The sequence below is a fragment of the Artemia franciscana genome, chromosome 18, assembly GCF_032884065.1.
Source record: "Artemia franciscana chromosome 18, ASM3288406v1, whole genome shotgun sequence".
Lineage (NCBI taxonomy): Eukaryota > Metazoa > Arthropoda > Branchiopoda > Anostraca > Artemiidae > Artemia > Artemia franciscana.
The window spans coordinates 27,969,636-27,988,419 of NC_088880.1; the positions used below are offsets into that span (position 1 = coordinate 27,969,636).

General features: G+C 35.4%; 1 protein-coding gene across 1 annotated transcript in view; it reads right to left on the reverse strand.

Annotated features, from left to right (window-relative positions):
• Positions 1-10,202: 10,202 nt before the first annotated feature.
• LOC136038834 (fumarylacetoacetase-like) overlaps positions 10,203-18,784 on the reverse strand; it is a 59,390-nt gene continuing 50,808 nt past the window's right edge. The window contains exons 8-9 of the mRNA XM_065722246.1: positions 16,330-16,447; positions 10,203-10,416 (exon numbers count right to left, since the gene is read on the reverse strand). Of these exons, the coding sequence (XP_065578318.1) occupies positions 10,334-10,416; positions 16,330-16,447 (201 nt within the window). The 3' untranslated portion in view covers positions 10,203-10,333. The remainder of the gene's footprint in view (positions 10,417-16,329; positions 16,448-18,784) is intronic.

Sequence of the window (18,784 nt, forward strand, 5' to 3'; positions counted from 1 at the left end):
TTTTGCCATCCCTAGATTTTGGATTGGATGTAAATTTAAATAGTCCAGAAAAGTGTAAATCGGTGGCTATTGAAAAGTAGCATGTTACCAATTACGTCACTTGAGGGAAACACGTGCTCTCTGGCTTTTGGCCCCCCAAAATTAAAAAAAAAGTATCGTTACTTGTTTGTTATTGGAAACACATTCAAGAATTAAGCTTAGGTTACATCTCAGAAAACCGGTTTCATAGCAACAAAAACAAGTGATGGATGATACAATACATTGGACTTGGATATAGTGCATTGAACTTGTATAATTTGAGCTATATATTTGCACATTAAGGGTGCGGGTTAGGATGGGTCATGTCAAGTTGGCTTAGGCAAGATTGGGTTTGGTTAGGCTTTTATAATTTTATTACTAGAGTATTACGTTATCGTCATGTTTTGTTATTTTTCATTAGGATAAACTTAACTTCACTTTTTGGATGTTTTTCCAATAACGGACAAGTACCAAAATATTTTTTTGGCACTGTTTTCATTTAAAATGCTTTTTTCTGGGGGGGGGAGGTAATCTATCGAAAAACAACAAAATTACCCACCTCCCTGATAAAAAAATTACATCTTGTCCTTCCTAGATTTCGGAAAATACATTGTGCCCACCCCCACTCTGCTTATTTCGAGGGACAGACCTTTTAGATTTTTTCAAAGATAGGTTATGTTAGGTTGAGTTAGGTTGGCTTAGCCTTGGTTTAGGTTAGATTTCTATAATTTTGTTTCTAAAGTATTATTTTATCATCATGTTTTGTTATTTTTCATTAAGATTAAACTAACTTAACTTTTTGAGCTTGTTTCAACGGACAAGTACCAATATATCTTTTTTTGCAGTGTTTTCATTTAAAATACTTTTTTTGGGGGGTATTCTATCAAAAAACAATGAAATTACCCCCACCCCCTAGCTTAAAAAATTACATCTCGCTCTTCCTAGACTTCTAAAATACATTATGCTCCCCCCCACAAACTGCTTATTTTGAGGGATAGATTTTTTTTAACTGGCTATTTTCAGCTTTCTGTGGCGCTGAGGTACCGCCAGATTTTTTAACCACATTTTGCCCCCTAGCTTTTTAAAGCGCATTTGGTTCTTCTCCCAACTGCTTATATACTGCCTATTTTGAAAAATGGATTTTTTGAAACCCCCTAATTTCAACTACGCCTAGCGTTAAAGAGGTTCCATCGGATTCTTGTTTCTGAAAGAACTCTAGGATAAATACCTTTTAATATAAAATTAGACAGTCCAGAATAAGCTAAATAGATGGCAATTGAAAAACAGCATGCTACCATTGGAAAAAATTGGGGAGGGTTGATGTGCCCATTAGATTTTTGGCAGCCCTAGATTTTTAATTTAGAAAAAATATGCTTTGAAAAAATATACATTAGAATACAATTTTACACAATTTCTAATTGAAGAATACAGTTCAATGTGTGTTGTCTAATAAATTAGAAAATACATTTTGCTCCCCCCCCCTAGATTTAGAAAATTACACATTGCCCCTCTCTCTACTAGATTTTGAAAAATTCATATTGCCCAACCCGCAGCATTTCGTGGATTGACACGATTACCTAACGTGGTTTAGATTTCGAGAGATTTGACAAGGGTGATTTCGAGGGTAACAGTCTTGCGCATGGCCTCTTCTGTAGTAAATGTTTAAATAATAAAAGATTATTGCCATTCGATTCCAACCACAGCATGAGTATATACCAGTAGCGAAACCTTTTTCCAAACATGACACACATTTCATAGCGCATAATAAGACTCTGAGCATATATGCCAGAGCCATAGTTTCAGTTGCTACTTGGTTTTCCATCAGAAACATTTGTCATTGCGTGTGCGCGAAGGCGCGCACACTCAATGAATCTTGTGCGGTTTTGGATCAGTGTCAAAAATTTTCAATGAAGAGCATACAACTTTTCGCTATAATATAATACCTTTACTCTGATTCCCATCCAACAATGTTTCGTACTTTGGGCAGATATAGCTCTATGCGCTATATACATTAGAGATTTAACTTATTTTGTGTCAGTTTTCCTGGCTAACTACAGGCCCGAGGTGAGTCTTCATCGCCTATATTTTAAAATTTCCTCCGTGAGTTCTTATATTTTAAGTATATTTGACAATTTCTTTGCTTTATCGAATTCTTACATTCCTTTCCCTGTTCAATGATACATTTTCTCTTTCGAGTTACATCGTCCATGTTCAGAAATTACGTATACCAGGTTGGGCGTTCCGAGCGTGGTGGAACATATGGCGTTCGGAGATCTACACCAGGTTGTGGAAAGCGGGTGCATAGAGGAATTTCTTTATTGAGTTACATCTACGAGATTCCCACTTTCAGAAATCGCGTTCACCAGGCTGCTCGCTGGGAATGGACGGCATGAATACAAGATTTCTCTGAGATGTGAAATTAAAAAAAATGAGGATATTGATTCTGCTTTGGCCCTTCACATTGTTGAAAATCCAAATCATGTAGTTCTTTTTGATGAGGCAACTTTCATATTTGAAGCAAATGGCTTCCCACTTTCTTTTAGGAGGCAATTGAAATTTAAAAAAATATAAATAGAGACCTTGCTTTATACAGAGATACCGGAGATATTCCCATAAACCCAATTTACAATAACTAAAAATTAAAGGATTCAAATAAAAAAATTCAGTTTAAACTAAGATCATCTGTCCACACTTTTAACGAAAATTAGGTCAGTAGACAAGCTATGTCAATCACTAAGCAGAGAATTATTGCCCAATCTAAATGGTGAATAGTCCTTCATTTATTCTGGCTTGATTTTTCGGTTTGTTTGATTCCGTCTTTTTTGTGCTCAGTTAGAATTAATTCAAAATATTAGTTTTCCTTTTTTCTTTTGAGCACTGAAGACGACTGGGCGGAATTCCCTGGCGAAATGTCTGCCTCTATCATTTTTGTTTCTTCTTTGTCCGCTGGCTGACATTACCCTCATTTTTCTCGGCTATTCAAAATTATTTTTTTTTCTTGTTTGTCATATGTCAATCCTGCTTGTAGACTTTTCTGTCTTTAACAGTTCACAGAATTAATGTGATTTTATTTCAGCTAATATTTCACCATTTTAAAATTATAATTACCTGTACTATAACACTGTTTATCGTTCTGATAACAAGAGATCCAAGCCAGACAGACAGCCTTTTAAACCAGGGAACACAGCTATTCTCAAAACAAAATCATATTCAAATTTTTTTCTGACAGCCTCTTCGCGCTTTTCTGCTCCGAAAACTGCAAAGCCTTTTATAATATGTCAGTAGAATATGGGCCCACTAGGCCCGGGCCTGGGGTGCACAATACCAGGAGACGCAAGAAATTATCATAGTGACTTTTTTCTTACCAGAAACTGGACCTATGTTCTTTATCGTCCCAGGTGCACTCCACTGCTGTGCTGCCTATTCACAAAAAAGGGATTTTAAAACAACGCAGGAATTCCGCAGCTGCTTATAAACTGTCAGATGTCTCCCAAGAATGGCAGCTGAGAGTTCAGTATCAACTCTCTCTCGCATTACTTTTGGCTCATCAATGCCTTCTGTTCAGTACTTCAACTATAATCTACTTCCACTAAAATCTTGAAAATACCGAGAGGGCAAAAACGCTTGGGCCTAGAAGCGTCAAAGCTTAAAATCCGGCCATGATTATGTGATCCAGATCTATGAACACCGGCCTCTGCAAAGGGTAGCCTCGACCCTTTCGGGGTACCTGCAAGACTGGGGACCTTGCGGTCAACTCTATCCCACTTGAGGAGTGGCACCCCCCAAGGAAATTATAGCCTAGTTAACGACACATAATTCGCACGGGATTCTGATTAATGGATAATTCTTCTGGGCTTCGTCTGTTTTGACGGGCGTTTTCGGGCTGAATAACTTCTTCCTAGCTAATTTATCTACTACGGGTTACCTACCTGTAGCAACATAATATTTGTAAACATGCATATATAATGAGTCGGCGGTTGAGACTGTCTATGCAGGATTTCGACTCTTGTTGATAGAAGAGCATCGCCAAGTGCTGAAAACCATGTTGTGAATAAGATAAGCCACAGATTGCACAAAGCCTCCATTCATACGTCAGGTCCCAGGAATCCTTGCTGTCCGGTTCTAGACTAGCTTAAGCACTTCGGTGTAGACTTGGGAAGATGTGTCGGTCCCCGTCCTGTACTGATATCCAGGACCATTGCTTTCTCCCTGATACCAAAATAATTTCAATGATTTAAAGGATACGAAAATCGGAACTTGGAATGTTACAATGTTAAAAAATAACTATCGCATTGACAATCTGACTGACGAATTCAGACGATTCGAACTATACTTACTAGGAGTTTCAGGAGCTCATATCCAAGGGGTAGGAAGCATAACATGAGGTGATATAGAATTTATTTACTCAGGCAGGAAGGGTGGGGTATATAGACAGGGAGCAGGGCTAATGATGCATAGGGAAGTTGTTAAGTCTCTTTTTTAGGCTGGAAAAGTATTAATAATAGAATACTAATCGCTCATTTTATGATTAAAAAGTTCAGGGTATCAATTCTAGTACTAAATGCCCCTATAGAGCCGACTGACGAAGACACTAGTGATTCAGATGAATCTTACTTACAGTTACGGGAGCAAATAGACAGGGTCAGGTAGAAATAGGGTGCTTTTATTAGGAGATTTTAACAGCCAGGTCAATAGAAATAGGGATAGATGGTAACCTAGACTAGGTAAATTTGGTGTAGGAAAAGAAAACCGTAATGGCCACAGACTGCTGCAATTTCGCAGCTATAGCAATCTATTACAACCAATACGGTGTTCGGTCATGGCCCATAAGTTAACATGGTATTCACGTAATTATGAGACAGCAAACTTTATTGATTATGTTATTGTAAACCGAAGACTGGCAGGATCAATGCAAGATACTAGGGCATATAGGAGTGCTGGTATTGATGTTAAAAGCAAATATCACCATCTAGTTTTCTGTTTTGTAGAGTCATATGTTTCTTATTGCCCCATAGTATGGATGTCTACTTTTCCGTCTACACTGCGGTCACTTTCTGTCATGCATAATAAAGCACGGCGTCTGGTTATGGACACTAACCGTTCCTCACCAACCGCTCTTAAGCCTATGGTCTATTTACATTATTTCTTGTGCTTCTTTTGTCTTTCATCAGCTTCACGGCAATCTTCCAAAAACTCCTGTGTTTATTTCTGATTCAGCTCCATATAGCCTCCGTTCTTCATATAATATCTATATTCTTCCTACACCTACTGTTCGATCAGATTTCTATCCCCTTATTGCTCATCAACAGGTCTAGAATTCATTACCTTCTTCAGTACAGAGATGCCACTCGTTTAGAACTTTTAAAAGAATTCTTAAGGATCATTTAGAAAAAAAAACCAGACAGAATAGCATTTTTTTTCCCTTTTCCTCTGAGGGGTTAATGTCCCCTGAGTGTTTTTTCATGGTGTATGGTTGTCCACTCTGCGCTTTGACTTCCAGGTCTCAGGTATGTTCTCTTTTTAATCTTATATTTTATTTGGCTATTGTTTTTTTTTTTTATTGTTGCTTATATTGTATTTTTTTCTATCACCCTTGTATCCCTGGCCATAGGGTCTTTAGACGGGGAATTGTATTTATTGATGGATAAAACTTTGAAAACTCTGAACTCTAAGTACTGTCTAGGGTCAATTTAAAGCTGAAATTTCGGAAGGGTAACAATCTCCCGGGAATTTATAATGTTGTTGGACTCGGGGATGAAAATTAAGAGAAACTTTTCATGAACAGCTGAATACTAAACTGGAGAATTTAAAATTTGACAGTGTGGAAGATGGATAAAATAATTTAGGAAATCCATTTGTGAAGTTGCTGATGGTGTATTAGAGAAGAAAGTTAGGAGTGCAGCTAGGAATATTAGTCAAAACGCTTTGTGTTGACAGTAGAGGGGGCTTGTACAAAAATTATCTGAGGGATAGATCATATGAAAACTAAAGTAATGTAAAGAAAGAGGAGAAAGCACTGGAATATGAACTAAGGAGGTGTGAAGTGCAGGCTATGGATAAAATTGCCGAGGATCTGGAAGATGCAGCAAGACGGTGTTATAGTAAAATATTGAACTGGCATGTTAATAATCTGAGAAGGAGTAGTCAATCCGGACTTGTCCCAGTAAAAATTAGAAATGGGGCCACAATAAGTGATAATGATGGAGTTAAAGAGAAATGGGCAGAAATTTTGGATATTGCGCTAAACCGAGATAGAGTTCCAGGAAAAGATATAGAGGAAAATGAAAAAGTTTGTGATATCTATGACATGAAAGAAGATTCGTTTTGTGAGGAAGAATTGGCGACAGTACTAAAAAGATTAAAAAAATAATAAGGCCCCAGATGATGAGAATGTGGTAAATGAGTTTCTTAAATATGGTGGCTCTCAGGTAAGAAATAAGTTACTGAAGATCATGAATATAATTTAAAAAAAAGGGGGAGTACCTAGTGATTTTGGGAAAACCTTGATTAAACCACTGTATAAGAATGGTGACAAGAGTGAGTAGTAATTATCGAGCCATTAGTCTGGTCTCTGCAGGTAGCAAATTAATTAGTAATATGATTTTTTTAGACTGAGAGATGCTGTAGACAAAGCTATAAGAAAAGGACAGTGCGGTTTTAGAAAACGCAGACGACGTGTCGACCAAATTTTTACTCTTAAGTTAATAGTTGAGAAGTGCATGAGTTTTCCAACACCGAGTAAGCGTTCGATTCTGTTGATAGAAGAGCTTTAGCGAAGGTATTATCCTTGTACGGTATACCAGGCAAATACATTAAAGTGATTAGTGCTATGTACAAGAATAACACTGCTGCGGCTGAGGTAGAAAATAAGGTTCGCAGCTGGTTTCGCATTAAATCAGGAATTAAGCACGGTTGTGTTCTATCCTCCTTAACATGGACTGTTTTGATGGATTTTGTTTTAAGGAGCAGAGGAAAGGCAATGGGAGACCACGGAATCTTAGATTATGCTGATGATTTAAGCATCCTAGATGAAAGTGTGAGCAAAATGATTGAACTTATAAGAGGTTTTGCGATTTCAGGGTGCTAGAATAGGTTTAAAAATTAATGGTAAGAAGACTAAGTAGCTAAGGCTAGGAATAAGTGAAGATAAAAAGGTGACGCTGGGTAACAAAAAGATTGATCAGGTGAACAGCCACACTTACCTTGGTAGTATTATTAGTAAAGGCGGCGGGAGCAGTGAAGATGTTAAAAGAAGAATAACCAAGACACAGGTTTTCTTTTCACAGTTAAAAAAGTTTGGAAAGATAGGTCAATTCTGCAAACCAAGATTGGAATTTTGAAAATTACAGTGATGACAGCGGTCAAACATGGCTCTGAAGCATGGGCTCTCCGAAAAGCAGATGAAGATTTGCTAGATGTTTTCCAGACAAATTGCCTATGGATTGTTCTGGTACCTGGCTTACTGACCGTATTTCAAACAGTAGGCTGTACAAAAAGTGTGGTTCAATAGCGCTTTCTAGGGCTATAATGAGAGAAAGGTTGAGATGGCTAGGGCACGTTTTGCGGATTAAGACAGAATGATTGCCAAAGATTGTCTTACTCGGCCAACCGTCTGGGACTAAAGGAAAGTCCGCGGTAAGAATGGGAAGATGTCATAAAGAAGGATTTAAAGAAAATGGGAACTTCCCAGGAGGGAGCAAAGAGGGAGGCTTTAAATAGATTGGGATGGAGGAGGAGCATGCGTAGCTGTATTGACCTCAGGCGGCTTAATGCTACGGTGAGTTGCTAGTAGTAGTAGTAGCCTGTTTCCTCTCCCTGCGTCAATTCAGCCTAAGCTAGAATAACGCAATATCCATGATTGTGCCAGCAAGGGTATTAGTCTCCTAATTAAACTAATTTTATTTATTTTAGACCAACTATTTATTTTATTATTTAGACATTAGTATTGTCATTATTAATTATTATTAGGATAATTATAAATTTCAAAAAAATTATTTTACGTCCAAATTAAAGTCACGTAAACATATTTCTATCAGGGATCTTGCCTAATTACTGCAACTTTTTGTTGCTGCAACTATACGTCAAATTAATCCAATTCAGCACTGTCTCCAAATCTTGGCTCTACATAATGGAACTATGATTAACGCGCGGTATTTTCAAATAATAAAATATACCTCGTACCATATTATTAACACATCCCCATTCTAAACAATACTTAAAAGTTTCCTTACTCAACTCATTGGGTTTTAAACTCACCACATATCTAATAACAAATAACATCAATAACAATAACATCAATAACAAATAACAAATAACTCTGAAGGATGAGGCTAGATAAAGGGAATATATTCTAAACCAACTTTTTATGCTGTTTTCAGTGGTATAAATTAAATTCAAGTATTTCATGAATCCAAATTATTCCATTTTATGCCGTATGTCTCCTTTTTCCTTGACAAAAAAAGGAGACAAATGCCAGGTCTCCATGTTACAACTCCATAAGATAATCCTCTTCTGTCATTCTGAATTACAACAGGACCAGATAAAGAAGAGCCATACGCCACTTAGAGGCTTACATTTCATTTTACCATCGTAACGGTACAGGATAGAACAATTCAGAATGCAACATTCGATTCCTCGTGCTTAGTTTATCAATGAAACACAGATAGCTTATTTTCGACCAAAATGGCATATGTCACACTTTTAATTTTTACAGTCGAGTTGTGCCACGCTTGGCACACTTTCATCACGCTTGGAACGCACCGCCTGGTGCACGTTATTTCTGAAAGTCAAAAATCGAATATATTTGCTTTTTTACACATTAGTTTAACAAGAGCACAACATTTGCTCTTTTTTACTTTATTAAAAGATATATATATATATATATATATATATATATATATATATATATATATATATATATATATATATATATATATATATATATATATATATATATATATATATATATATATATATATATATATATATATATATATATATATATATACAGGGTGACCCAAAAAGATTCGTACCAGCCATAAATTGCCATAAATTAAATTGCCATAGATTGCCATAAATTGACTAAAAATTGATAGAAATAGCTGAACCTCTGGTGAATGGTCTTCCATAAACTGAATAATGTGTGGTCGTAATTTGAAATAAATAGCTTTTTAATCAAAACCATAATCGAAATTTTCATATATCTATATATATATATATATATATATATATATATATATATATATATATATATATATATATATATATATATATATATATATATATATATATATATATATATATATATATATATATATATATATATATATATATATATATATATCTTTAGCACATACATAAAAGATAATATAAATATATAACAATAAAAATAATGCATCCCAGCTTTTTGTCGCCTAGAAGAAAGTTAAGACCTGCTGCTCTCTTTAAACCGTATAAACTGAGAAAAAAAATAGATAGCGCTGTGAAAAGAAGTGATAGTAGTTTTCATTACCGTTCTTAACGAAATCTTGATAAATAGGACACAAGCTGACATCTATATTCTAGTAAATGTATGTTCTATTTATTCTTCTTAAGTTGTTCTAAATTTATTCCATTGCTTTGTTCTATTACATAACATTTCGGTGTAAATATCCTTACGAAACTCTGTGTAGCAATTCTATTTTTATTAATTTTTTAAACGAATTAATAAAGATTTATAGAACTTTTCGTAAAATATTTGTAGAAAAAACAATTTTTCAATGCTAAATGTAGATTCAAAAAATTCAAGATATTGTTAAAACTTAGTTTCAATTTTCATATTTTCTCCTCAGTTGTTTTGATGTTCTCATTGAAGTAATTCAAAAAGTTTCTTTTCCCTATATAAATCAGTTGCGATAATTGTATTTATTAATATTGGTAGTGGTTTTATTTGTTTTTAGTTTAGTGTTTTTTTGTTTTTATCTGTTTCTCTTGTACTGAGGACGACTGGTTGCATACAGGCAAAATATCTGCGTTGTTTTAGCCTTTCATCTTTTCTCTCTACTGGCCGTAGTCTTGTTTGTTGTCTTTTCATTGAGTTTTACCTCACGGTTTAAGCGAATGAATGACTTCCAACCAGCTCACAGCTTCGTGAAAATTGGCCCATGCACGGCAGAGATTTGCCAAACTAGTACTAAGATCAAGAATACCAATACCAAAAGTGTATTAAAGAATAAAGAGATTAAAGATAATTAAAGACTGAAGAATAGAAAATACAAATGTAAGAAAGAAAAGGACGGAATTGCAGATAAGTATCTTATGCATCTGAAATGGCACTTCATTGACTTATTGGATATGCAGGCAAGACCTTCCCAGTAACCTCACCAAAACCAACTCTTATTCCATCTTTTTGGCAGTGACCTGAAAAATTTTATTACCTTTAAGTATCATAAATATTTAAAAAATTGCCACCCTAGACCCACCAAAACATTCACACCTAAAAACAGCGTTTTTCTCAGTGACAATTCTGGTATCTCTTGCGTCTGTAGTAAACTCTTGAATATCACCTCCTCCCCCTGTCTCCTACAAAATTTTTAGGTCAAACTTCCACAAAATATTCATTTATTAAAAAAATTATTTTTAATTTATCAATTAATTAATATTGTGTTGCTTGTTCATTTTTTAAATTATTATATTTCATTATTTTTTTAGCTATTCTTATTTTATCAATTAGTTAATAATTTATTTGATTATTTTCATTTATTAACTTGTCCTTCGACTTTATTTTAATAAAAATAAATGATTATATCTGTAAGATTATTTATTTGAAATTATGGGCCCCTAAAATTTCTCCGCCCGGGGCGAATGCTCCCTCTACCCCCTCCCAAAAAACGCCTCTGTTTAAGTACTAAGGACATACAAAATTGGTCCATGTATCCGTCTTAGGTCTGTTCATTCCCGAAAACAGGGTTTTTATAAGAATTTTTTTTTTATTTTTTTTTTTTTTTTTTAATTGAAGCTTTTACGACAGTATACATTTTCGTCAAATGTTACCACGTTAGACCATGAAAATAAATAATCAAAACTGTTTAGTTAAATTTGGCAACGGTTTTTGCTGTCTGTCTTTAGTGTCTTTATGTCTAATCTAAAAATTTAGTTGCTGACCCATTACATAGATTTAAGCTTTAAGAGAGGCAACAAGAATATTAAAAAGAGGCGGTTGTGACTGTGAACTCTTCTAATCATCTTTTACATGAATTAAGACAGAGCTTCTTAAACGTTTCAGAGCTTCTCACACTTTTCAGGCTCGGAAAAACTAATCAATCAGGGCGTAAAAGTGTTTTTTTTTTAATTCTTTGAGCCGCCCTCTAGCAAAAATATTCCACTCCACCTATAGACTTGACTTGTGTTAAGTTATATCAATGATGGTTATAATGCTACTACTATTACTACTAATAACTCACTGCAGCACCAAGCCGCCTGAGGCCAACACAGTTACGCACGCTCCTCCTCCAATCTAATCTATTTAAAGCCTCCCTCTTTACACCCTCCCAGGAAGTTCCCATTTCCTTTAAATCATTATTTATGACATCCTCCCAACCCAGACAAGGACGACCTGCTTTCCGTGTAGCCTCAGACGGTTGGCCAAAAAGGACAATCTTCGGTAATCTGTCATCCTTCATCCGTAGAACGTGGCCTAGCCATCTCAACCCTTCTTTCATTATAGTCCTAGAAAGCGGGATTGAACCACATTTTTCGTACAACCTACTGTTTGAAATACGGTCAGTCAGCCGGGTACCCAGAACAATCCGAAGGCAATTTCTCTGGAAAACATCTAGTAAATTTTCATCTGCTTTTCAGAGTGCCCATGCTTCAGAGCCATATTTGACCACTGTCATCACTGTAGCTTCCAATATTCTAATCTTGGTTTGCAGACTTATCTTTCTATTCTTCCAAACTTTTTTAAACTGTGAAAAAAACACCCTGAGCCTTAGCTATTCTACTTTTAACATCTTCACTGCTCCCACCATCTTTACTAATAATACTACCAAGGTAACTGAAGCTCCCAACCTGATCAATCTTTTCATTACCTAATGTCACCTGTTCATCTTCACTTATTCCTAGCCTTAGTGACTTAGTCTTCTTAACATTAATTTTCAAGCCTATTCTAGCACCCTGAACTCGCAAAACCTCTAAAAATCCATTCATTTTGCTCACACTTTCATCTAATATGCTTAAATCATCAGCATAATCCAAGTCCAGGAGCGTTTTTCCTCCCCATTTGATTCCATGGTCTCCAATTGCCTTTCCTATGCTCCTTAAGACGAGGTCTTTCAAAATGACCCGTATAAAGGGGGACAGATCTCAACCCTGCTTAACATCTGATTTAATACAAAACCAGTTGCTAACCTCATTTCCTACCTTAACCGCAGCAGTATTATTCTCGTACATAGCACAAATCACTTTAATGTATTTTTCTGGTATACCATATAACGCTAAGACGTTTGTTAACGCTCTTCTATCAACAGAATCGAGAGCTTGCTCATAATCGATAAAACTGAGGACCAAAGGTGTTTGACAACGAAGGGACTTCTCAATTATTAACCTAAGAGTGAAAACTTGGTCGACACATCCTCTACCTTTTCTGAAACCGCATTGTTCTTCCCTTAAAACTTTGTCTACAGCATCTCTCAGTCTAAAAAGTATCATATTACTCAGTAATTTGCTACCTACAGAAACGAGACTAATGCCTCGATAATTACGACACTCACTTTTGTCACCTTTCTTATACAGTGGTTTAATTAAGGTTTTCCTAAAACCATTGGGTACTTCCCCTTTTTCGAAAATCATGTTCATAATCTTCAGTAGCTTATTCCTAACCTCAGAGCCACCATATTTAAGAAACTCATTAATCATGCTATCAGCACCTGGGGCCTTATTATTCTTTAATCCTTTTAGTACTGTCGCTAATTCTTCCTCACTGAACAAATCTTCCTTCACATCCAAGGTATCACAAACTTTTTCATTTTCATCTTTATCTGTTCCTCAAACTGTATCTCGGTTTAGCACATTCTCAAAATGTTCTACCCATCTTTCTTTAACTTTTTCCTTATCACTAATTGTGGTCCCATTTCTATCTTTAACTGGGACTAGTCCGGATTGGCTACTCCCTTTCAATTTATTAACATGCCAGTATAATATTTTACTATTATGCCGTCTAGCCGCATCTTCCAGATCCTCAGCAATTTTATCCATGGCCTCCACTTCACATCTCCTTAGTTCATATTTTAATGCTTTCTCCACTTTCTTTACATTCCTTTTGTTTTCATACGACCTATCACTCAGATATTAAACCTAAAGCTTCTTCACTAATATTCCTGGTTGCAGTCTTAGCACTCTTCCCTAGGACACCATCAGCAACTTCACAAATTGTTTTTCTGAAATTATTCCATCCATCTTCCACATTGTCAATTTTTAAACTCTCAAGTTTAGTATCCAACTGTTCCTGGAAGTTTTTTCTTAAATTTTCATCCTGGAGTCTACCAACATCATAACTTTCCGGGAGGGAGTTACCCTTCCGAAATTTCAGCTTTAAATTAACCTTAGACACTACTAGATGGTGATCTTTACTTTTAACATTAATAACAGCACTTCTATACACCCTAGTATCTTGTATTGATCCTGCTAGTCTTCTGTTTACAATAACATAATCAATAAGGTTTGCTGTCTTACCATCACGTGAATACCATGTCAACTTATGGGCCATTTTGTGACCAAACACCGTATTGGTTATAACTAGGTTGTTATACCTACAAAATTGCAACTTTTGAACGACTAAGAATATAGTTGCTGGCCCAAAACATAGATCTGAGTTCAGCAAAAACATTGCTAACAAATTAAGTAACGGAATGCTATTGCACAGGAGTGCTAACATTAGATTGCAGTACGCAGTATTGCAGTGCAGTATATTACGTGCAGATTTTGAGCTAATAGAAAGACCAAATACATTTAAAAGACGAAAAACAAAAATGGAATTAGTGAATACAATCATGCTAATAATTTTGTAAAACCACAATTAATGTTAATTAAATTTTTAAATAAACATTAATGTGAGTGTAAATGTGCAAAATTAAAAGAGTGCACCAAATAGTCCTTGTCGGTGTAACAGTCCGTATAAGGCCAAACGAAAAACAGGTCGTCCCCGAATAGGAGGGATGTCGTAAGGAAAGATTTAAGGGGAAAATAAACTTCTTGGGAAGGTGCAAAGAGGGAGGCTTTAAGCAGATTGGGATGGAGGAGGAGCATACGCAGCTGTGTTGGCCACAGGTGGCTTAACGCTGTAGAGTTGGTATTAGTAGTAATAGAATTAGAAGTGTACGTACTGTACAATTTTTTTAATGTGTGCATTGATAAGTATTATGTTAAAGTAGTGATCATGGTAGTTCTAGCTTAAAATTGTGTGCTTTAATGCCTTTGGTTTATTTTTAGGACACATTGGTGAGACACTGGTTCTAGTCCTTAAGTACATAAGTATGCTGGAAAGGAAAGCGGAATATCCGAGTTTTTACCTAGCCGATTTTATTATGTCAAATTTTGAGCCAGTAAAGAGTACTCTTAGCCTGATTATTATTTTTTTTTTAATAGAATTTTGGGGCAATTAAAAGAACTGGGAACCTTCTAACTGGTTGTGTCTTTACTCTTCATTTTCATTTTTGACTTGGCGGCGACTTTCTTCTAACCGCGTTCGTCTTTGCTCTTTATTTTCATTTTCAACTCGCTCACTTGCTCGGTGTCGCATGTCTTCTATCCGCGCGTTTCTTTGCTCTTCATTTCATTTTTGAGACGCTCTAATGGTCGTTTTCGCATATGTTCTAATCGCCCGTATTTTTGGTCTTCATTTTCATTTTTGACACGCCACCGCTGTTCCTCTAGCCCGCGTATGTATTTGCTCTTCATTTTCTTTTTGAATCGATCACATTCTCGGTGTCTCATGTCTTCTAACCGCGTGTGTCTTTACTCTACATTTTCATGTTTGACACGCCAGCGCTTTTCTTCAAACCACATGCGTCTTTGCTCTTCATTTTCAGTTTCGAGTGGCTCACTTGCTCGGTGTCACGTGTCTTCTAACCGTGTGTATCTTTGCTCTTGATTTTCAGTTTTGACACGCCGGCACTGTTCTTCTAACCGCGTATGTATTTGCTCTTCATTTTCGCTTTTGACTCACTCACATGCTCAATGTTACATGTCTTCTAACCGCATGTGTCTTTGCTCTTCGTTTTCATTTTCAACTGGCTCACTTGCTCGGTGTCGCATGTCTTCTAACTGCGTGTTTCTTCGCTCTTCATTTCATTTTTGACACGCTCTAATTGTCGTTTTCGCATATGTTCTAACCACCCGTATCTTTGCTCTTCATTTTCATTTTTGACACGCCGCCGCTGTTCCTCAACCGCGTATGTATTTGCTCTTCCTTTTCTTTTTTACTCGCTCACATGCTCGGTGCCACATATCTTCTAACCGCGTGAGTCTTTACTCTTCATTTTCATTTTTGACTCGGCGGCGATTTTCTTCTAACCGCGTGCGTCTTTGCTCTTCATTTTCATTTTCGACTCGCTGACTTGATCGTGGTCGCATTTCTTCTAGCCATGTGTATCTTTGCTTTTCATTTTCGTTTTTGACACATTTTTGATTATTTCAGACAATTTAGCAATGGCTATTGCTTTTACTGCCCGTATTGGTGTTGTAGCAAGTGATGGTCCAGGTTCCAGATTTTCACATCTTATCACGTTTGATAGTTCAGGTGTTGGTTCCAAAGAATCAGCTTATATAGTAACTGCAACTGCAAATTTTCATTTTTGGGCCTTCCACCAGACATTCAGTTATATAAACAGCTTATCCGTTGGGAAGTCTACAATCTTATATATGCTATGCATGGGATTATATAAGAAAATGCTTATATGATATCATAAGAAATACTTATATGATGTACTGACATAGAACATGAAATCATTTGCAAAAACTAAAATTAAGGCTCTTAATAAATTTTCTCAGACTTCTGAATTATCTAGATTATACTTTTATGCGAAAATATCCCAAGATACAAATTTTTCCGAAAAAATATGGAGCCTTTTCGAGAATATGCATACATACACAATTATTGCTCACTTCCAAAGATAGTACACACACATAATATATATATATATATATATATATATATATATATATATATATATATATATATATATATATATATATACATATATATATATATATATATATATATATATATATATATATATAAATAAATGTTTATTTATGCATTAAGGTATCGCCTACCTCGAATTATAACTTCATCATGATCCAAAAGGAATTTTCTAGTTACTCCATCCTCCAGCGGAATTTCTTTAGAGCCTCTCCAGCTCAATTCAAGCATTGAGCCAAATTCGTGAGCCTCCTAAAAAACACAACAAATTTGTTAAATATTTCTTATTTCTCTGACATTTGAGGGGTTTCCAAAACAGCATTGTATGTTTCTCGCGTTCTAATTTTGCAAGTGGTCTCACTTGAGCATATAAATAAAAATATCGTGCAATTCTACGTTGGCAGTTTCTAAGTAGCCTCTTCTAAGTAATTTCTAAAAGTGCCACCTAGACATTAGCGTTTTGCTAAGTAAAAATAGATGGCGAACATTAGGGATTAAGTGCATTAGAAAATGCTACTAATGACGTGTAAGAGACAGTTTTGCTTTTTCAAAACTTCGTGTCCTAAAAACTAACAAAAACCTATCAAAAATTTATTTATAGAAATTTCATCATACTTTTACAAGTAAGAAAAATTTTCAGCGGTGTAGGAGCCTCCGGATGATAATGTAAAAATAATGCAGATGATGAAAAAGATAGAAAAATAACACAAGAACTTAGGTTTTTAGCTTCGTTTGGTCTATCTAGTTCTGTTTTAGCATTGATTCAAATCCGAGAACCTTCTGCTAGATGAGTCAACTTTGAATATCTTATACCAGAATATCTTAGTTCTTTTATGTTTTAAAGGTTTCCCAATAAAAGTGTATTTTCCTCACATTATATATAGGAATATGTTTTTTCTTTTAAAAACAGATTTTCAAATACATACATACACCATTCTATCCCCCCCCCCAAAAAAAAGACTCTGTGGCCTAGAATGCAGGGAGAAAGAAAAACACACACGCACAAGAAAAATGGAAAAGACAAGAAGCCAAATAGCCAAATCCCGTCGACTACCCAACGAGCGGAGTGCCATGAACAACAAACAATAAACGACACAATTCCAAACTGGCCCAGAGACATCAACCTCACATGGGCAATAATAAAAGAGAACGGCGGTGAATAAATATCAAAATTAAATATCTAAATATTAAAAATTATTAATACACTTCCCTTGAAGACACGAAACGAGTGCCACTTTTTAGCTGGATGTTTTTGTTGTTGCAAAATTGCAAACTTGATCAGAGGAAAACAGATATTTTCAAGAAATTTGCTTTTCAATCAAGTCGGACAACAGTTATAAGAGGCACTGTAACACACTGGCTGGGGTGAGGTCCCACTGCTCACTACTGGGAAGGGGGGGTGAGATCCTACTGCTTATTTGAACACTCTGGACAAAGGAAGTAGGATTCACATACAATCAAACCAAACAACCCAGTCGTAGGAGAATTAGAGGAAGTAGGCAATACCAGCGTTTCTAACCCCTTCCCCTATTGGAAAAATCCTGATAACCCCCATTCCGGACCTGAGCAAACAGTATATAAATCAACATTTTAGAAACCAAGGGATAGGACATAACTCCGAGTAAGAAAGACACTAACAATAAATAATATAAATAATAATAAATAAATAAATAAATAATAAATAATAGCAAATAAATAATAAATCATAAGTACGACGGATTATAGTTTTATATATTGCGATTATTTATTTTGATATCCCGCAATAAATTATTTGTCATTACATTGCAGGCAGCACGTGAAAAAGTTAGGCGACCAAAGTCTTTTCTAACCGATGGACAGGATGGATATCGATTGCTACAGAAATTGCAAAAATATCACGTAGAATAGTCAGAAACAAGAGATAGACTACAGCTCCACAAGACACTCACACACCTACAGCACTACAAGAGCCACAGCACCATGAGATTAGAGAAAAACGAAAGAAAAATATAAAATAAAAGCAACTACAAATCCAGCAACGGCTTATTTACAGAACTTTTTTTTTTCAAGGATAAGGTCATTGCTTTGCGCTAGAGAACGGCATCAGAAGGGAGAAAAAGTTGAAACAAGACTAACTAATACAATGAAACAAGATTTTTAGAATTAATCTACTAAAATATATCTACTAAAAATTTTTACTTTTTGAGTTGCCCCATGTGATGATCTAAAACTAAATTAAAACACTACGTTTTCAGCTTTATTTTGGACTGCGTTAATTTTAATTAGATTTAATTAATTAATTTGAATAGTTTAAATACTTAATTTTAGTTAATTTTTTGAGTTACCCCATGTGATGATCTAAAACTAACTTAAAACACTGCATTTTTAGCTTTGTTTTACACCACGTTAATTTTAATTAATTTTTTGAGTTACCCCATGTCATGATCTAAAATTAACTTTAAACACTGCGTTTTCAGCCTTTCCTGCTCAGGTTCAATACTCCTTCCAATTCCTAAGTCTCTAGCAGAAATGAAAAAAAAAAAAAAAAAAACAGAGGGAAATAAATAATAATAATTAACAAGAGCTAAGAGCTCATATGGCACTTGTGAC